This window comes from Cherax quadricarinatus, chromosome 60, assembly GCF_038502225.1.
Source record: "Cherax quadricarinatus isolate ZL_2023a chromosome 60, ASM3850222v1, whole genome shotgun sequence".
NCBI classification, from domain to species: domain Eukaryota; kingdom Metazoa; phylum Arthropoda; class Malacostraca; order Decapoda; family Parastacidae; genus Cherax; species Cherax quadricarinatus.
The window spans coordinates 17,735,506-17,756,930 of record NC_091351.1 but is presented as its reverse complement, the minus strand read 5'-3'; the positions used below and the strand labels follow the sequence as shown (position 1 = coordinate 17,756,930).

Genomic DNA, 21,425 nt, shown 5'->3' with positions numbered 1-21,425 from the left:
TCTCTGTCATCCAAGCTGGAAAGATAGACAGGTTACCCACTGCTTAAGAAATCACTCTCCATGATAAGTACAATACCTAAAAGATATGGTGATTATTACAACAGTCAACCTAGAGCAAGACTGAAAGGACTAAGATTATTATTGGTCAAAAGTGAAGCTTTCAACCAATAAATCCACTAGAATACAAGGCAGGAATGTACTTACAGTAGTGCTGGGAGCTGTGAGTCTAGTGATTACTGTTTGGACCGGAGCCCCACACGTCACCTTTCGGGGATGGGGGGGGGGGGGAAGAAGGAGGGGGAAGGGATAGCGGGAGCTAGACTGACCCTACCTTAACAAGCAGCCGGCAATCAAACTGTCACTTTCAGGGAGGGGGAAAAAAGGCGGGAATAGCGGGAGCTTGACTTACCCTATCTTAACAAGTAGCTGACAATGAAACTATTGTTACTATATACTCCATCGCTACTCCTATCTATTGAACTTTTCCCTCACAGGGAGGAACGGTGTAAATATAGGCATGTGGTCATGAAAGGGCTTTTTGTATAGGCAGGTTGTGTGGATGGAGGGTGCTGCTTGGAATGGTGGGTGAAGGTGTATGTCTATGGGAAAATTGCATGGGTGGAAATACAAACAGTTGTCATTTTTTCAGGTAACAACATAGGTTACTTATTGCATAAGCTCATATCTTTACCTCATTCTTCTTATTTGTGTAAACTAATGCCTCATTCAGGCCCTAGGCTTGTGCCTCTCCTCATTTAGATTATGCTGCACAGTTTTGGTCACCCTATTACAGAATGAATATAAATGCACTGGAAAACATACAAAGGAGGATGACAAAGTTAATCCCATGTATCAGAAATCTTCCCTATGAGGATACACTGAGGGCCCTGAATCAGCACTATCTAGAAAGGCGTAGAATTTGGGGGGATATAATTGAGGTGCATAAATGGAAAACAGGAATTAATAAAGGGGATGTCAACAGCCTGCTAAAAATATCTAGCATAGACAGAACTCGCAGCAATGGTTTTTAAGTTGGAAAAATTCAGATTCAGGAAGAATATAGGAAAGCACTGGTTTGGTAGCAGAGTTGTGGATGAGTGGAACAAACTCCCGAGTGCCGTCATAGAAGCTAAGACATTGTGTAGCTTTAACCCTTAAACTGTCCAAACATAGACATATGTTCACATGTGTAGTGCTCCAAAAGTAGATCTACAGTTTTTTTACATATTTTCAAATATATATAAAAAAAAGAAATATATCAAAGTTTTTACCACTTTCAAATGCAAAAAAAAAAAAAAAAAAAATCTACGTTTTTTTACATACTTTCAAATTTTGAAAAAATGTAGATCTACGTTTGGACAGCTTAAGGGTTAAAAATAGGTTGGATAAATACACGAGTGGGTGTGGGTTGGTGTGAGTTGGACCTGACTAGCTTGTGCTACTAGATCAGATGCTGTGCTCCTCCCTTAAGTGAAATATGACTGACCTGACTAGGTTAAGGCATTGGCTTAAGCCGGTGGGAGAATTGGACCTGCCTCGCATGGGACAGTAAGCCTGTTGCAATGTTCCTTCTTTCTTATGTTCTAAGGAAAAATCCACAAATTACTGAAGCCGCTAATTTGGAACTGCGAATTTGTGGGGGTCCACTGTATTACCTTCAAGAAAGGTTGGGTGTTTGTAGACCAAGTATTTATAGTGAAACATATAGGTGAACAGTATTTAGATTAGGATAAAAAGATGAGTAGTGGGGGGTTGAAGAGGGTTGGACGAGTTTTAAAAATGCAGTATTAGAATGTGGGGCAGAAGTTTGTGGTTATAGGAAGATGGGTGCAGGAGAAAAGAGGAGTGATTGGTGGAATGATGAAGTAAAGGATGTGATAAAAAAGAAAAAGTTAGCTTATGAGAGGTTTTTACATAGCAGATGTGTTATAAGAAGAGCAGAGTATATGGAGAGTAAAAGAAAAATGAAGAGAGTGGTGAGAGAGTGCAAAAGGAGAGCAGATGAAAGAGTGGGAGAGGCACTGTCAAAAAATTTTAATGAAAATAAGAAAAAATTTTGGAATGAGTTAAACAAGTTAAGAAAGCCTAGGGAAAGTATGGATTTGTTAGTTAACAACAGAGTAGGGGAGTTAGTAGATGGGGAGAGGGAGGTATTAGGTAGATGGCGAGAATATTTTGAGGAGCTTTTAAAAGTTGAGGAAGAAAGGGAGGCGGTAATTTCATGCACTGGCCAGGGAGGTATACCATCTTTTAGGAGTGAAGAAGAGCAGAATGTAAGTGTGGTGGAGGTACGTGAGGCATTACATAGAATGAAAGGGGGTAAAGCAGCTGGAACTGATGGGATCATGACAGAAATGTTAAAAGCAGAGGAAGATATAGTGTTGGAGTGGTTGGTACTTTTGTTTAATAAATGTATGAAAGAGGGGAAGGTACCTAGGGATTGGCGGAGAGCATGTATAGTCCCTTTATATAAAGGGAAAGGGGACAAAAGAGATTGTAAAAATTATAGAGGAATAAGTTTACTGAGTATACCAGGAAAAGTGTACGGTAGGGTCATAATTGAAAGAATTAGAGGTAAGACAGAATGTAGGATTGCGGATGAGCAAGGAGGTTTCAGAGTGGGTAGGGGATGTGTAGATCAAGTGTTTACATTGAAGCATATATGTGAACAGTATTTAGATAAAGGTAGGGAAGTTTTATTGCATTTATGGATTTAGAAAAGGCATATGATAGAGTGGATAGAGGAGCAATGTGGCAGATGTTGCAAGTATATGGAATAGGTGGTAAGTTACAAAATGCTGTAAAGAGTTTTTATGAGGATAGTGAGGCTCAGGTTAGGGTGTGTAGAAGAGAGGGAGACTACTTCCCGGTAAAAGTAGGTCTTAGACAGGGATGTGTAATGTCACCATGGTTGTTTAATATATTTATAGATGGGGTTGTAAAAGAAGTAAATGCTAGGGTGTTCGGGAGAGGGGTGGGATTAAATTATGGGGAATCAAATACAAAATGGGAATTGGCACAGTTACTTTTTGCTGATGATACTGTGCTTATGGGAGATTCTAAAGAAAAATTGCAAATGTTAGTGGATGACTTTGGGAGTGTGTGTAAAGGTAGAAAGTTGAAAGTGAACATAGAAAAGAGTAAGGTGACGAGGGTATCAAATGATTTAGATAAAGAAAAATTGGATCAAATTGGGGAGGAGGAGTATGGAAGAAGTGAATGTTTTCAGATACTTGGGAGTTGATGTGTCAGCGGATGGATTTATGAAGGATGAGGTTAATCATAGAATTGATGAGGGAAAAAAGGTGAGTGGTGTGTTGAGGTATATGTGGAGTCAAAAAATGTTATCTTTGGAGGCAAAGAAGGGAATGTATGAAAGTATAGTAGTACCAACACTCTTATATGGGTGTGAAGCTTGGGTGGTAAATGCAGCAGCAAGGAGGCGGTTGGAGGCAGTGGAGATGTCCTGTCTAAGGGCAATGTGTGGTGTAAATATTATGCAGAAAATTCGGAGTGTGGAAATTAGGTGTGGAGTTAATAAAAGTATTAGTCAGAGGGCTGAAGAGGGGTTGTTGAGGTGGTTTGGCCATTTAGAGAGAATGGCTCAAAGTAGAATGACATGGAGAGCATTTAAATCTGTAGGAGAAGGAAGGCGGGGTAGGGGTTGTCCTCAAAAAAGGTTGGAAGGAAGGGGTAAGGGAGGTTTTTTGGGCGAGGGGCTTGGACTTCCAGCAGGCGTGCATGAGCGTGTTCGATAGGAGTGAATGAAGACGAATGGTATTTGGGACCTGACGATCTGTTGGAGTGTGAGCAGGGTAATATTTAGTGAAGGGATTCAGGGAAACCGGTTATTTTTATAGAGCCGGACTTGAGTCCTGGAAATGGGAAGTACAATGCCTGCACTCTAAAGGAGGAGTTTTTGGATATTAGCAGTTTGGAGGGATATGTTGTGTATCTTTATAGTATATGCTTCTAAACTGTTGTGTTCTGAGCACCTCTGAAAAAAACAGTGATTATGTGTGAGTGAGGTGAAAGTGTTGAATGATAATGAAAGTATTTTCTTTTTGGGGATTTTCTTTCTTTTTTTTTTTGGGTCACCCTGCCTCGGTGGGAGACAGCCGACTTGTTGAAAAAAAATAAAAAGATTTTTGTGGCATTTATGGATTTGGAAAAGGTGTATGACAGGATGGATAGCGGGTAATGTGGCAGATATTGCAAATGTATGGAACAGAAGATAGGTTACTGAAAGCAGTAAAGTTTTTTTTTTTTTTTGAGGATAGTGAGGTTCAGGTTACAGTACATAGGAGAGATTATTTCCCAGTAAAAGTAGGCCTTAGACAAGGATATGTGATGTCACCATGATTGTTCAATATATTTATAGATGGGGTTGTATGAGAAGTGAATGATTGGGTGTTGGCAAGAGGTGTGGGGTTAAAAGATAAAGAATCTAACACTAAGTAGGAGTTGTCACAGTTGCTCTTTGCTGATGGGAGATTCTGAAGACAAGTTGCAGAGGCTGGTGGATGAGTTTAGTAGTATGTGTAAAAGAAGAAAATTAAAAGTGTATGTAGGAAATAGCAAGGTAATGATAACAAAAAAAATTAGGTGATGAAAGACTGGAAATCAGATTGCAGGGAGAGAGTATGGAGGAGGTGAATGTATTCAGATATTTAGGAGTGGACATGTCAGCAGATGGGTCTATGAAAGATGAGGTGAATCATAGAACTAAGGGGAAAAAGGCAAGTGGTGCACTTAGGAGTCTGTGGAGACAAAGAACTTTGTCCATGGAAGTCAAGAGGGTAATGTATGAGAGTATAGTCATACCAACACTTTTATATGGGTGTGAAACATGGGTGGTGAATGTTGCAACAAGGAGAAGGCTGGAGGCAGTGGAGATATCATGGCTGAGGGTTATGTGTGGTGTGGATATAATGCAGAGAATTCGTAGTTTGGAATTAGGAGGAGGTGTGGGATTACCAAAACTATTATCCAGAGGGCTGAGGAGGGGTTGTTGAAGTGGTTCAGAGATGTAGAGAGGCTCGAATGAAACAGAATGACTTTGAGAGTGTACAAATCTATAGTGGAGGGAAGGCTGGGTAGGGGTTGGACTAGGAAAGGTTGGAGGGAGGGGGTGTGCAAAGGACTTGGACTTCCAGCAAGCATGCATGAGCATGTTAGATAGGAGCAAATGGAGACAAATGGTGTTTAGGACATGACATGCTGTTGGAGTGTGAGCAAGGTAATATTTATGAAGGGATTCAGGGAAACCGGAAGGCCAGAAGTCCTGGAGATGGGAACTATAGTGTTTACACTCTGAAGGAGGGGTGTTAATGTTGCAGTTTTATAACTGTGGTGTAAGCACGCCTCTGGTAAGACAGTGATGGAGAGAATGATTAGTTTTTCTTTTTCGGGCCACCCTGCCTTGGTGGGAGACAGCCGATGTGTTAATAATAATATTAATTAACTCATAGTTATTGATAATTTTTGAAAAAAGCATAAGTAACAGTGTAATAACTACCGTTCCTGCCACTCTAATTGTTCTCCATCCAACTGTAAACTTCTTGCTGGAATCATTTCCTTATACATAGCTCTGAGAATAGCTGGAGCATTGGATTCAGCTTCATAGTTGAACATCATCTTCACTGCCAGGGGATATTCTGGTATATTTAAACTCTCTTCTTTGTCAACTGAAAATGGAGAAAAGTACAATAAATATCTAACCAATGCTAACAGAACTAAAGGAGAGCACCAATAATAATATAAATAAATTAATGCAAAAATGCCTGAGCATGTTAGATAGGAGTGAATGAAGACAAATGGCTTTGAGGACTTCATGTGCTGTTGGAGTGTGAGCAAGGTAACATTTATGAAGGAATTCGGGGAAACCGGTAGGCTGGACTTGAGTCCTGGAGATGCGAACTACAGTGTTTACACTCTGAAGGAGGGGTGTTAATGTTGCAGTTTTATAACTGTAGTGTACAGCACCCCTCTGGCAAGACAGTGATGGAGTGAATGATATAAGTTTTTTTTTGGGCCACCCTGCTTTGGTGGGAGACGGTGGACGAGTTAATAAAAAAATAAATAAAATTATAGCGGAATAAGTCTACTGACTTAGAGGTAAGACAGAGAGCAGGAGTGCAGATGAGCAAGGCAGCTATAGAATGTGCAGATCAAGTGTTTACATAGCAACATATTGAACAATATTTAGAAAAAGATAGGGAAGTTTTCACTGCATTTATGGATTTAGAAAAGACTTATGACAGAGTGAATAGAGGAGCAATGTGGCAGATGTTGCAAGTGTATGGAATAGGTAGTAAGTTACTAAATGCTGTAGGGAGTTTTTATGAGGATAGTGAAGCTCAGGGTAGGGTGTGTAAAAGTAGGTCTTAGACAGGGATGGGTAATGTCACCATTGGATGTTTAATATATTTATAGATGGGGTTGTAAAAGAAGTAAATGTTTGGGTGCTGGGGAGAGGGGTGGGATTAAATTATGGGGAATAAAATACAAAATGGGAGTTGACACAGTTACTTTTTCCTGAAGATACTGTGCTTTTGGGAGATTCTAAAGAAAAGTTGCAATCATTAGCAGATGAGTTTAGGAGGGCGTGTAAAGGAAGGAAGTTGAAAGTGAACATAGATAAGAGTAAGGTGATATTTGGGAGATGACTTGTCAGCAGATGGGTTTATGAAGGATGAGGTTAATCATAGAACTGATGAGGGACAAAAGGTGAGTAGTGCATTGAGGTATCTGTGGAGACAAAGAACATTATCCATGGAGGGAAAGAAGGGAATATATGAGAGTATAGTGGTGCCAACACTCTTATATGGGTGTGAAGCATGGGATGTAAATGCTACAGCGAGGAGGCGACTGGAGGCAGTGGAGATGTCATGTCTAAGGCCAATGTGTGGTGCAAATAGTGTGATGTAAATAGTGTGGAAATTAGGAGGTGTGGAGTTACTAAAAGTATTAGTCAGAAGGCTGAAGAGGGGCTGTTGAGGTGGTTTGGTCATTTAGAGAGAATGGAACAAAGTAGAATGACTTGGAGAGCATATAAATCTGTAGGGGAAGGAAGGCAGGGTAGGGGTTGTCCCCGAAAAGGTTGGAGGGAAGGGGTAAAGGAGGTTTTGTAGGCGAGGGGCTTGGACTTCCAGCAAGCGTACATGAGTGTGTTAGATAGGAGTGAATGGAGACAAATGGTTTTTGGGACCTGACGAGCTGTTAGAGTGTGAACAGGGTAATATTTTGTGAAGGGATTCAGAGAAACCAGTTAGTCGGATTTGAGTCCTGGAAATGGGAAGTACAATGCCTGAACCTTAACCGTTAAACTGTCCAAACATAGATCTACGTTGACATGCGTAGTGCTCCAAACGTAGATCTACGTCTGATTTTAAAGGCTTTCAAATGGAGAAAATCAAGGTCAGAGTGCTATGCACATCAATGAAGTTCTACGTTTGGACAGTTTAAGGGTTAAAGGAGGGGTTTAGGATACTGGCAGCCTGGAGGGACATCTCAACTGTTATATCTGAGCGCCTCTGCAAAGACAGTGATTATGTATGAGTGATGGTGAAAGTGTTAAATGATGATGAACGATTTTTCTTTCTTTTTTTGGCTTTTCTTTCTTTCTGGGTCACCCTGCCTTGGTGGGAAAGGGCTGACAAGTTAAAAAAAAAAAAAAGGGCAAGTTTTCATTGTTTTTATGGATTTAGAAAAGGCATATGATAGGGTGGATAGGGAAGCAAAGTGGCAGATGATGCAAGTCTATGGAAGAGGTGGTAAGTTACTAAATGCTGTGATGAGTGTTTATGTGGATAGTGAGGCTAAGATTAGGGTGTGTAGGAGAGAGGGAGATGACTTTCCAGTAAAGTAGGAATTAGACAAGGATGTATGATGTCACCATGGTTGTTTAACATTTATAGATGGGGGTTGTAAAAGAAGTAAATGCTAGGATGTTGGGAACAGGGGTGGGATTAAGTTATGGGGATCTAATACAAAATGGGAGTTGGAACAGTTATATTTTGCTGATGATACTGTGCTTTTGGAAGATTCTGAAGAGAAGTTGCAAAGGATAGTGGACAAGTTTAGGTGTGAAAGGAAGTTGAAAGTGAACATAGCTAAGAGTAAAGTAATGAGGGTATCAAATGAATTAGATAATAAAAAATTGGTTATCAGACAGGAGGGAGTATGAAGTGAACTTTTTTTTTTTTTTTTCAACAAGTCGGCCGTCTCCCACCAAGGCAGGGTGACCCAAAATAGAAAGAAAATCCCCAAAAAGAAAATACTTTCATCATCATTCAACACTTTCACCACACTCACACATTATCACTGTTTTTGCAGAGGTGCTCAGAATACAACAGTTTAGAAGCATATACATATAAAGATACACAACATATCCCTCCAAACTGCCAATATCCCAAACCTCTCCTTTAAAGTGCAGGCATTGTACTTCCCATTTCCAGGACTCAAGTCCGACTATACGAAAATAACCGGTTTCCCTGATTTTTTTTTTTTTTTCAACAAGTCGGCCGTCTCCCACCGAGGCAGGGTGACCCAAAAAAGAAAGAAAATCCCCAGAAAGAAAATACTTTCATCATCATTCAATACTTTCACCACACTCGCACATTATCACTGTTTTTGCAGAGGTGCTCAGAATACAACAGTTTAGAAGCATACACATATAAAGATACACAACATATCCCTCCAAACTGAATATTACCCTGCTCACACTCCAACAGATCGTCAGGTCCCAAGTACCATTCGTCTCCATTCACTCCTATCTAATACGCTCATGCACGCTTGCTGGAAGTCCAAGCCCCTCGCCCACAAAACCTCCTTTACCCCCTCTCTCCAACCCTTTCGAGGACGACCCCTACCCCGCCTTCCTTCCCCTATAGATTTATATGCATTCCATGTCATTCTACTTTGATCCATTCTCTCTAAATGACCAAACCACCTCAACAACCCCTCTTCTGCCCTCTGACTAATACTTTTATTAATTCCACACCTTCTCCTAATTTCCACACTCCGAATCTTCTGCATAATATTTACACCACATTTTTTTTTTTTTTTTTTATCACACTGGCCGATTCCCACCAAGGCAGGGTGGCCCGAAAAAGAAAAACTTTCACCATCATTCACTCCATCACTGTCTTGCCAGAAGGGTGCTTTACACTACAGTTTTTAAACTGCAACATTAACACCCCTCCTTCAGAGTGCAGGCACTGTACTTCCCATCTCCAGGACTCAAGTCCGGCCTGCCGGTTTCCCTGAACCCCTTCATAAATGTTAATTTGCTCACACTCCAACAGCACGTCAAGTATTAAAAACCATTTGTCTCCATTCACTCCTATCAAACACGCTTACGCATGCCTGCTGGAAGTCCAAGCCCCTCGCACACAAAACCTCCTTTACCCCCTCCCTCCAAACTTTCCTAGGCCGACCCCTACCCCGCCTTCCTTCCACTACAGACTGATACACTCTTGAAGTTATTCTGTTTCGCTCCATTCTCTCCACATGTCCGAACCACCTCAACAACCCTTCCTCAGCCCTCTGGACAACAGTTTTGGTAATCCCGCACCTCCTCCTAACTTCCAAACTACGAATTCTCTGCATTATATTCACACCACACATTGCTCTCAGACATGACATCTCCACTGCTTCCAGCCTTCTCCTCGCTGCAACATTCATCACCCATGCTTCACACCCACATAAGAGCGTTGGTAAAACTATACTCTCATACATTCCCCTCTTTGCCTCCAAGGACAAAGTTCTTTGTCTCCACAGACTCCTAAGTGCACCACTCACCCTTTTCCCCTCATCAATTCTATGATTCACCTCATCTTTCATAGACCCATCCGCTGACACATCCACTCCCAAATATCTGAATACATTCACCTCCTCCATACTCTCTCCCTCCAATCTGATATCCAATCTTTCATCACCTAATCTTTTTGTTATCCTCATAACCTTACTCTTTCCTGTATTCACTTTCAATTTTCTTCTTTTGCACACCCAACCAAATTCATCCACCAATCTCTGCAACTTCTCTTCAGAATCTCCCAAGAGCACAGTGTCATCAGCAAAGAGCAACTGTGACAACTCCCACTTTATGTGTGATTCTTTATCTTTTAACTCCACGCCTCTTGCCAAGACCCTCGCATTTACTTCTCTTACAACCCCATCTATAAATATATTAAACAACCACGGTGACATCACACATCCTTGTCTAAGGCCTCCCTTTACTGGGAAATAATTTCCCTCTTTCCTACATACTCTAACTTGAGCCTCACTATCCTCATAGAAACTCTTCACTGCTTTCAGTAACCTACCTCCTACACCATACACCTGCAACATCTGCCACATTGCCCCCCCTATCCACCCTGTGTTACGCCTTTTCCGAATCCATAAATGCCACAAAGACCTCTTCAGCCTTATCTAAATACTGTTCACTTATATGTTTCACTGTAAACACCTGGTCCACACACCCCCTACCTTTCCTAAAGCCTCCTTGTTCATCTGCTATCCTATTCTCCGTCTTACTCTTAATTCTTTCAATAATAACTCTACCATACACTTTGCCAGGTATACTCAACAGACTTAACCCCCTATAATTTTTGCACTCTCTTTTATCCCCTTTGCCTTTATACAAAGGAACTATGCATGCTCTCTGCCAATCCCTAGGTACCTTACCCTCTTCCATACATTTATTAAATAATTGCACCAACCACTCCAAAACTATATCCCCATCTGCTTTTAACATTTCTATCTTTATCCCATCAATCCCGGCTGCCTTACCCCCTTTCATTTTACCTACTGCCTCACGAACTTCCCCCACACTCACAACTGGCTCTTCCTCACTCCTACAAGATGTTGTTCCTCCTTGCCTTATACACGAAATCACAGCTTCCTTATCTTCATCAACATTTAACAATTCCTCAAAATATTCCCTCCATCTTCCCAATACCTCCAACTCTCCATTTAATAACTCTCCTCTCGTATTTTTAACTGACAAATCCATTTGTTCTCTAGGCTTTCTTAACTTGTTAATCTCACTCCAAAACTTTTTCTTATTTTCAACAAAATTTGTTGATAACATCTCACCCACTCTCTCATTTGCTCTCTTTTTACATTGCTTCACCACTCTCTTAACCTCTCTCTTTTTCTCCATATACTCTTCCCTCCTTGCATCACTTCTACTTTGTAAAAACTTCTCATATGCTAACTTTTTCTCCCTTACTACTCTCTTCACATCATCATTCCACCAATCGCTCCTCTTCCCTCCCGCACCCACTTTCCTGTAACCACAAACTTCTGCTGAACACTCTAACACTACATTTTTAAACCTACCCCATACCTCTTCGACCCCATTGCCTATGCTCTCATTAGCCCATCTATCCTCCAATAACTGTTTATATCTTACCCTAACTGCCTCCTCTTTTAGTTTATAAACCTTCACCTCTCTCTTCCCTGATGCTTCTATTCTCCTTGTATCCCATCTACCTTTTACTCTCAGTGTAGCTACAACTAGAAAGTGATCTGATATATCTGTGGCCCCTCTATAAACATGTACATCCTGAAGTCTACTCAACAGTCTTTTATCTACCAATACATAATCCAACAAACTACTGTCATTTCGTCCTACATCATATCTTGTATACTTATTTATCCTCTTTTTCTTAAAACATGTATTACCTATAACTAAACCCCTTTTTATACAAAGTTCAATCAAAGGGCTCCCATTATCATTTACACCTGGCACCCCAAACTTACCTACCACACCCTTTCTAAAAGTTTCTCCTACTTTAGCATTCAGATCCCCTACCACAATTACTCTCTCACTTGGTTCAAAGGCTCCTATACATTCACTTAACATCTCCCAAAATCTCTCTCTCTCCTCTGCATTCCTCTCTTCTCCAGGTGCATACACGCTTATTATGACCCACTTTTCGCATCCAACCTTTACTGTAATCCACATAATTCTTGAATTTACACATTCATATTCTCTCTTCTCCTTCCATAACTGATCATTCAACATTACTGCTACCCCTTCCTTTGCTCTAACTCTCTCAGATACTCCAGATTTAATCCCATTTATTTCCTCCCACCGAAACTCCCCTACCCCCTTCAGCTTTGTTTCGCTTAGGGCCAGGACATCCAACTTCTTTTCATTCATAACATCAGCAATCATCTGTTTCTTGTCATCCGCACTACATCCACGCACATTTAAGCATCCCAGTTTTATAATGTTTTTCTTCTTCTCTTTTTTAGTAAATGTCTACAGGAGAAGGGGTTACTAGCCCATTGCTCCTGGCATTTTAGTCGTCTCATACGACACGCATGGCTTACGGAGGAAAGATTCTTTTCCACTTCCCCATGGACAATAGAAGAAATAAAGAGGAACAAGAGCTATTTAGAAAAAGGAGAAAAACCTAGATGTATGTATATATATATGCATGTGTGTGTCTGTGAAGTGTGACCAAAGTGTAAGTAGGACTAGCAAGATATCCCTGTTATCTAACGTGTTTATTTGACAGAAAAAGAAAGAAAACAGCAATCCTACCATCATGCAAAACAGTTACAGGTTTCTGTTTCACAGTCATCTGGAAGGACGGTAGTACTTCCCTGGGTGGTTGCTGTCTACCAACCTACACCACATATTGCCCTTAAACAGGACATTTCCACTGCCTCCAACCGTCTCCTCGCTGCTGCATTCACAACCCAAGCTTCACACCCATATAAGTGTTGGTACTACTATACTTTCATACATTCCCTTCTTTGACTCCACATATACCTCAACGCACCACTCACCTTTTTTCCCTCATCAATTCTATGATTAACCTCATCCTTCATAAATCCATCCGCCGACACGTCAACTCCCAAGTATCTGAAAACATTCACTTCTTCCATACTCTTCCTCTCCAATTTGATATCCAATTTTTCTTTATCTAAATCATTTGATACCCTCATCACCTTACTCTTTTCTATGTTCACTTTCAACTTTCTACCTTTACACACATTCCCAAACTCATCCACTAACCTTTGCAATTTTTCTTTAGAATTTCCCATAAGCACAGTATCATCAGCAAAAAGTAACTGTGTCAATTCCCATTTTGAATTTGATTACCCAAAATTTAATCCCACCCCTCTCCCGAACACTCTAGCATTTACTTCCTTTACAACCCCATCTATAAATACATTAAAAAACCATGGCGACATTACACATCCCTGTCTAAGACCTACTTTTACTGGGAAGTAGTCTCCCTCTCTTCTACACACCCTAACCTGAGCCTCACTATCCTCATAAAAACTCTTTACAGCATTTAATAACTTACCACCTATTCCATATATTTGCAACATCTGCCACATTGCTCCTCTATCCACCATCATATGCCTTTTCTAAATCCATAAATGCAATAAAAACTTCCCTACCTTTATCTAAATACTGTTCACATATATGCTTCAATGTAAACACTTGATCTACACATCCCCTACCCACTCTGAAACCTCCTTGCTCATCCGCAATCCTACATTCTGTCTTACCTCTAATTCTTTCAATTATAACCCTACCATACACTTTTCCTAGTATACTCAGTAAACTTATTCCTCTATAATTTTTACAATCTCTTTTGTCCCCTTTCCCTTTATATAAAGGGACTATACATGCTCTCTGCCAATCCCTAGGTACCTTCCCCTCTTTCATACATTTATTAAACAGAAGTACCAACCACTCCAACACTATATCCCCCCCTGCTTTTAACATTTCTGTCATGATCCCATCAGTTCCAGCTGTTCAGATATTTGGGAGCAGACATGTTGGCGGATGGGTATTATGAAAGACTAGGTAAACCACAGAATTAATGAAGGGAGAAATGTGGGTGGTGTATTGAGGTATCTGTAAAGACAAAGAATGCTATCCATGGAGGCAAAGAGGGGAATATATGAGAGTATAGTGGTACCAACTAATGGCGTTGCTAGGGTTGGTGTCACCCCCATGAAATCTAAGGGCGGGGGCATGGGGGGAATAAATTCCAGTTACGTCACTACTGCATGACCAATGACTTATCTTTAGCAACGAGAACGTTTAAGGGCCATAAACCGAACAGGAGAATACATCTCAAGTTCATTAAAATATATAATTGTAGTAACAGAGGAAACAAACTCAAATACCACTTTCAGTACAGGCAACAGATCCTACATTTATTCATCTTCAACAATGCAAAAAAAAAAAAATTGAAAAATAAAGAAAAACATTGCAATATCAGAGAAACACTAGTTCCAATATGACCTTGAGTACAGGTAACATCTCAATGAATCTGATCTTACATTTCCTTGCTTTCAATCCTGCAAAATCATCTATCACATCATCAAAATCAATGATTTTACCTATATAGGTCTATTTGTACTCTGTAATCATATAAAAGGCTATATAGAAATGAAGGATTTTTATCTTATGTTGCTGCAGCACTGTTTTGGGCATTAGTGTCACCTCTTTTAGGGGCTCTATGGTGTCACCCCTAGATGGTGTCACCCAGGGTGAACCCCACCCCCTGCTCCCCCCTTACGATGCCACTGGTACCAACACTCCTGGGTTGTAAATGTTGCAGCAAGGATGAAGCTGGAGACACTGCAGATGTCATGTCTGAGAGCAATGTGTGAGAATATTACGCAGAGAATTCATCACAGCTTGGAGATTAGGTGTCGGGTTATAAAAATATTATCCAGAGGGCTAAGCAGGGGTTGTTGAGGTGGTTCAGGCATTTAGAAGGGATAGAATAAAATAGAATGACCTGGAGGATGTATAAATCAGTAGTGGAAGGAAGATAGAGTAGGGATTATCCTAGGAAAGGTTGCAGGGAAGGGTAAGGAGGTTTTGTGCACAGGTACTTAGACATCTAGCAAGTGTGTGTGAGAGTGCTAGCTAGAAGCGAGTGGAGACAAGTGGTTTTTATGACAATTTGCTGTTGGAGTGTAAGAAGATAACATTTATGAAGGAATTCAGGGAAAACTGGTTTACTGGACTTAAGTCCTGGAGGTGGGAAGTACAGTGCCGGCAATCTGAAGAATGGGTGGGAATATACAGTTTTGAGCTGAAGTATCTGCACCCTTCTGGCAAGACAGTGATGGAGTGATGGTAGAAGTTTCTTCTTTTCTGGGTCACCCTACCTCAGTGGGAGACTGCTAGTGTGTTAAAAGAAAAATTTTCAACACACTGGCAGTCTCCCACCAAGGCCGGGTGACCCCCCCCCCCCCAAAAAAATAGAACACATTCACCATTATTCACACTATTACTGTCTTGCCAGAGGCAAATACACTTAACCCCTTGACTGTCGAAACCCCAAATCCTGAGGTGTCTTCTGGTGTCAAAAAAAAAAAAAAAAAAAAAAAAAAAAAAAAAAAAAATCTTAGGAAATGATAATCTTTGTAGTAGTAGTTGTAGTTGTTGTAGTTGTTATTGTAGTTGTAGTTGTTGTAGTTGTTGTAGTTGTTGTTGTAGTTGTAGTTGTTGTAGTTGTTGTTGTAGTTGTAGTTGTTGTTGTTGTAGTTGTTGTAGTTGTTGTAGTTGTTGTTGTTGTTGTTGTAGTTGTTGTTGTTGTTGTTGTTGTTAAGATAAAATAAAGTATTAAAAAGTTAACCATTCTTATCTCATCTAGACTGAAGTAGTTATGTACTAGGATTAGTTTGCCTGAAATGCCCCGGCATGATAGTGACTTTCTTTATACTTAACAAATCAAAACTGTAATTACACACTGTAACCTTTGCAAGAATTAAAATCTTTAATCTTGTAATCTTTAGAGAATTTTCCTTCAAAAAAAAAATTGTCTTGCAACTGGAGAACTGTTAATCATTACATTTAGTCGTACAATCTTTGCTCTGTTCCCAAATATCATTTAGAAGATCTTCTCAATGTTAAGTGTGAGTTTATTGGTAGTTATCCAGGTCAGGGGTGTCGTAAGGAGGGGGTGGGCCGCCCCAGGTGACACCATTTAAGGGGTGACACCATAGAACCTCTAAAGAAGGTAACACTAATGACCAAAACCATGCTGCAGCAACCTAAGAGAAAAATCCTTTGTTTCTATATAGCCTATTATAGGATTACAGAGTACAAATAGGCCCATATAGGGAAAATCATTGATTTTGATGATGTGATAGATGATTTTGCAGGATTGAAGGCAAGGAAATGAAATATCAGATTCTTTGAGATGTTACCTGTACTCAAGGTTAAATCAGAACTAATGTTTTTCTTTATTTTTCAAATTTTTTTTTCATTGTTGAAGTTGAATAAATGTAGGATCTGTTGCCTATATTCAAAGTGGTATTTGAGTTTATGTTTCCTCACTATTACTATGATTACTTATTTTATCATTAATAAAGTTTGGTTTATGGCCTTTAAACATTCTCATTGATAAACATTAGTCACTGGTCCTGCAGCAGTGATGTAACTGGAGTTTACTCCCCCTATCCCCCCACCCTTGGATTTCATGGGGGTGACACCAAAGATGCCACCCTGGGTGACACCAAAGGTTCCACCCTGGGTGACACCAAAGGTTCCACCCTGGGTGACACCAAAGGTTCCGCCCTGGGTGACACCAACCCTAGCGACGCCTCTGATCCAAGTTGATATCTTAGCCCTCCTGTCCACTTCAAGGGAAATGTGTGTGCAGTGCTATCTAAAAATACCTTGTAAACTTGATTATGGAAACCATGTTAGAAAGCAATGGAAGCATAAGTATTAGTATGGAAAGGCATTAACAAAGTCTTCCTATAATATATAATATAATGCACAATATGCTTAAAGAAAACTTTACCTGCCTTTATTTGTCAAATATTTTGCCCCTTAAAGAACTGCTCTTGACTAAATATCTACATTACCTGTATATTTACTACTTGAAAACTCTTAATCCCTTTTAAATGATATATACAATCTGAAAATATGTTTGAATGGAGAGGAAAGAAAAGGTAATAAGGGATAAAAAAGTAAGGATGAAAAAGAAAAAAATAGCAGAGGAAAGAGACGTAAAGAAGTGGAAAGAAATCAAAGAAAATACAAACTGAGAAATTATATAAAAAATTGAGATAAAAAGAGAAAATATATTAATAAAGAGGAAAGATAAAGAAATGGGACAAAAGGAAAGAGAGAGAGAAAAAAAAAACTGGCACATACCAAAAGCATGAAATGAAGAGTCAATTTTGAAGTGGGATAGAATAGAAGTGATACAAAATGAGACTAGAAGAGAGAAAAAGAGCAAGAATTTTCTAATATAATATAATATAATATCGTTCTCACCTGATTCAGCAAGTGTGGTGCATGAACTAGCCGTACCTCCCTCTGCAGATTCCAGTGTTAACGTCCTCTTCATGTTGTCGCCAGTCTTTGTCTCGTCTATCTTAAACTTTACCTTCTTAGTGTGATCCTCTGGCACTTGAGTACTTTCAGCAATTAAATTTTCCTCTTCCAAATTTACATTCAACTCTTGAATGTCAATTTTTCCAAAATCTCTTAATGAATATTCATGATCCAGATTTCTCTGACTTCCATCTTGATCAGCTAGAAAATGCAGTGTCTCAGTGATGGGAAGGAGTGAGTTCTTGTGTTTAGCCTGGTCATCCTCCTCCAGGTCCTCCGCTGGTCTTACTGGAGACCTGGACCTTTGTCGCTTCAAAGGTTGAGAAGTGACGGTCTTCTCTTGAGGTTCATCTTAAACAAATTCAAGATTTTTATTTTTTTTATTATCACACTGGCCGATTCCCACCAAGGCAGGGTGGCCCGAAAAAGAAAAACTTTCACCATCATTCACTCCATCACTGTCTTGCCAGAAGGGTGCTTTACACTAAAGTTTTTAAACTGCAACATTAACACTCCTCCTGCAGAGTGTAGACACTGTACTTCCCATCTCCAGGACTCAAGTCCGGCCTGCCGGTTTCCCTGAACCCCTTCATAAATGTTACTTTGCTCACACTCCAACAGCACGTCAAGTATTAAAAACCATTTGTCTCCATTCACTCCTATCAAACACACTCACGCATGCCTGCTGGAAGTCCAAGCCCCTCGCACACAAAACTTCCTTTACCCCCTCCCTCCAACCGACCCCTACCCCGCCTTCCTTCCACTACAGACTGATACACTCTTGAAGTCATTCTGTTTCGCTCCATTCTCTCTACATGTCCGAACCACCTCAACAACCCTTCCTCAGCCCTCTGGACAACAGTTTTGGTAATCCCGCACCTCCTCCTAACTTCCAAACTACGAATTCTCTGCATTATATTCACTCCACACATTGCCCTCAGACATGACATCTCCACTGCCTCCAGCCTCTCCTCGCTGCAACATTCATCACCCATGCTTCACACCCATATAAGAGCGTTGGTAAAACTATACTCTCATACATTCCCCTCTTTGCCTCCAAGGACAAAGTTCTTTGTCTCCACAGACTCCTAAGTGCACCACTCACCCTTTTCCCCTCATCAATTCTATGATTCACCTCATCTTTCATAGACCCATCCGCTGACACGTCCACTCCCAAATATCTGAATACATTCACCTCCTCCATACTCTCTCCCTCCAATCTGATATCCAATCTTTCATCACCTAATCTTTTTGTTATCCTCATAACCTTACTCTTTCCTGTATTCACCTTTAATTTTCTTCTTTTGCACACCCTACCAAATTCATCCACCAATCTCTGCAACTTCTCTTCAGAATCTCCCAAGAGCACAGTGTCATCAGCAAAGAGCAACTGTGACAACTCCCACTTTGTGTGTGATTCTTTATCTTTTAACTCCACGCCTCTTGCCAAGACCCTCGCATTCACTTCTCTTACAACCCCATCTATAAATATATTAAACAACCACGGTGACATCACACATCCTTGTCTAAGGCCTACTTTTACTGGGAAATAATTTCCCTCTTTCCTACATACTCTAATTTGAGCCTCACTATCCTCGTAAAAACTCTTCACTGCTTTCAGTAACCTACCTCCTACACCATACACCTGCAACATCTGCCACACTGCCCCCCTATCCACCCTGTCATAAGCCTTTTCCAAATCCATAAATGCCACAAAGACCTCTTTAGCCTTATCTAAATACTGTTCACTTATATATTTCACTGTAAACACCTGGTCCACACACCCCCTACCTTTCCTAAAGCCTCCTTGTTCATCTGCTATCCTATTCTCCGTCTTACTCTTAATTCTTTCAATAATAACTCTACCATACACTTTGCCAGGTATACTCAACAGACTTATCCCCCTATAAATTTTGCACTCTCTTTTGTCCCCTTTGCCTTTATACAAAGGAACTATGCATGCTCTCTGCCAATCCCTAGGTACCTTACCCTCTTCCATACATTTATTAAATAATTGCACCAACCACTCGATGTATGCACAAGGCTTATTCCTCTAAGAAAAAGGAGGAGTAGATGTAAAACAGAAAGAGACAGGCGCTCCCTTTACAGGCGACGGAAAAGAATAACAGAGCGGCTAAAAGAGGTCAATATATCTGAAATGCGTAGGGAGACACTGGTCAGAGAAATAGCAAGCATCGAACTTAAGCTAAAAGAATCCTTTAGGAGTCAGGAATCGCGGGAAGAACTAAAAGCCATAAATGAAATCGAAAGAAACCCAAAGTATTTCTTCTCCTATGCCAAATCAAAATCGAGAACAACGTCCAGTATTGGGCCCCTACTTAAACAAGATGGGTCCTACACAGATGACAACAAGGAAATGAGTGAGCTACTCAAGTCCCAATATGACTCAGTTTTTAGCAAGCCGCTAACCAGACTGAGAGTCGAAGATCAAAATGAATTTTTTATGAGAGAGCCACAAAATTTGATTAACACAAGCCTATCCGATGTTATCCTGACGCCAAATGACTTCGAACAGGCGATAAATGACATGCCCATGCACTCTGCCCCAGGGCCAGACTCATGGAACTCTGTGTTCATCAAGAACTGCAAGAAGCCCCTATCACGAGCCTTTTCCATCCTATGGAGAGGGAGCATGGACACGGGGGTCGTCCCACAGTTACTAAAAACAACAGACATAGCCCCACTCCACAAAGGGGGCAGTAAAGCAACAGCAAAGAACTACAGACCAATAGCACTAACATCCCATATCATAAAAATCTTTGAAAGGGTCCTAAGAAGCAAGATCACCACGCATCTAGAAACCCATCAGTTACACAACCCAGGGCAAGATGGGTTTAGAACAGGTCGCTCCTGTCTGTCTCAACTATTGGACCACTACGACAAGGTCCTAAATGCACTAGAAGACAAAAAGAATGCAGATGTAATATATACAGACTTTGCAAAAGCCTTCGACAAGTGTGACCATGGCGTAATAGCGCACAAAATGCGTGCTAAAGGAATAACAGGAAAAGTCGGTCGATGGATCTATAATTTCCTCACTAACAGAACACAGAGAGTAGTCGTCAACAGAGTAAAGTCCGAGGCAGCTACGGTGAAAAGCTCTGTTCCACAAGGCACAGTACTCGCTCCCATCTTGTTCCTCATCCTTATATCCGACATAGACAAGGATGTCAGCCACAGCACCGTGTCTTCCTTTGCAGATGACACCCGAATCTACATGACAGTGTCTTCCATTGCAGACACTGCAAAGCTCCAGGCAGACATCAACCAAATCTTTCAGTGGGCTGCAGAAAACAATATGAAGTTCAACGATGAGAAATTTCAATTACTCAGATATGGTAAACATGAGGAAATTAAATCTTCATCAGAGTACAAAACAAATTCTGGCCACAAAATAGAGCGAAACACCAACGTCAAAGACCTGGGAGTGATCATGTCGGAGGATCTCACCTTCAAGGACCATAACATTGTATCAATCGCATCTGCTAGAAAAATGACAGGATGGATAATGAGAACCTTCAAAACTAGGGAGGCCAAGCCCATGATGACACTCTTCAGGTCACTTGTTCTATCTAGGCTGGAATATTGCTGCACACTAACAGCACCTTTCAAGGCAGGTGAAATTGCCGACCTAGAAAATGTACAGAGAACTTTCACGGCGCGCATAACGGAGATAAAACACCTCAATTATTGGGAGCGCTTGAGGTTCCTAAACCTGTATTCCCTGGAACGCAGGAGGGAGAGATACATGATTATATACACCTGGAAAATCCTAGAGGGACTAGTACCGAACTTGCACACGAAAATCACCCACTACGAAAGCAAAAGACTTGGCAGACGATGCACCATCCCCCCAATGAAAAGCAGGGGTGTCACTAGCACGTTAAGAGACCATACAATAAGTGTCAGGGGCCCGAGACTGTTCAACTGCCTCCCAGCACACATAAGGGGGATTACCAACAGACCCCTGGCAGTCTTCAAGCTGGCACTGGACAAGCACCTAAAGTCAGTTCCGGATCAGCCGGGCTGTGGCTCGTATGTTGGTTTGCGTGCAGCCAGC

The 21,425-nt window shown here is 40.8% G+C and overlaps 1 protein-coding gene across 2 annotated transcripts in view; it reads right to left on the bottom strand.

Moving 5' to 3' along the window:
* Pink1 (PTEN-induced putative kinase 1) overlaps nt 1–21,425 on the bottom strand; it is a 263,559-nt gene that overhangs the window by 203,123 nt on the left and 39,011 nt on the right. For both annotated transcript variants that reach the window (XM_070097991.1, XM_070097992.1), the window contains exons 4-5: nt 17,285–17,695; nt 5,519–5,687 (exon numbers count right to left, since the gene is read on the bottom strand). In XM_070097991.1, coding sequence (XP_069954092.1) covers nt 5,519–5,687; nt 17,285–17,695 — 580 coding nt within the window. The remainder of the gene's footprint in view (nt 1–5,518; nt 5,688–17,284; nt 17,696–21,425) is intronic.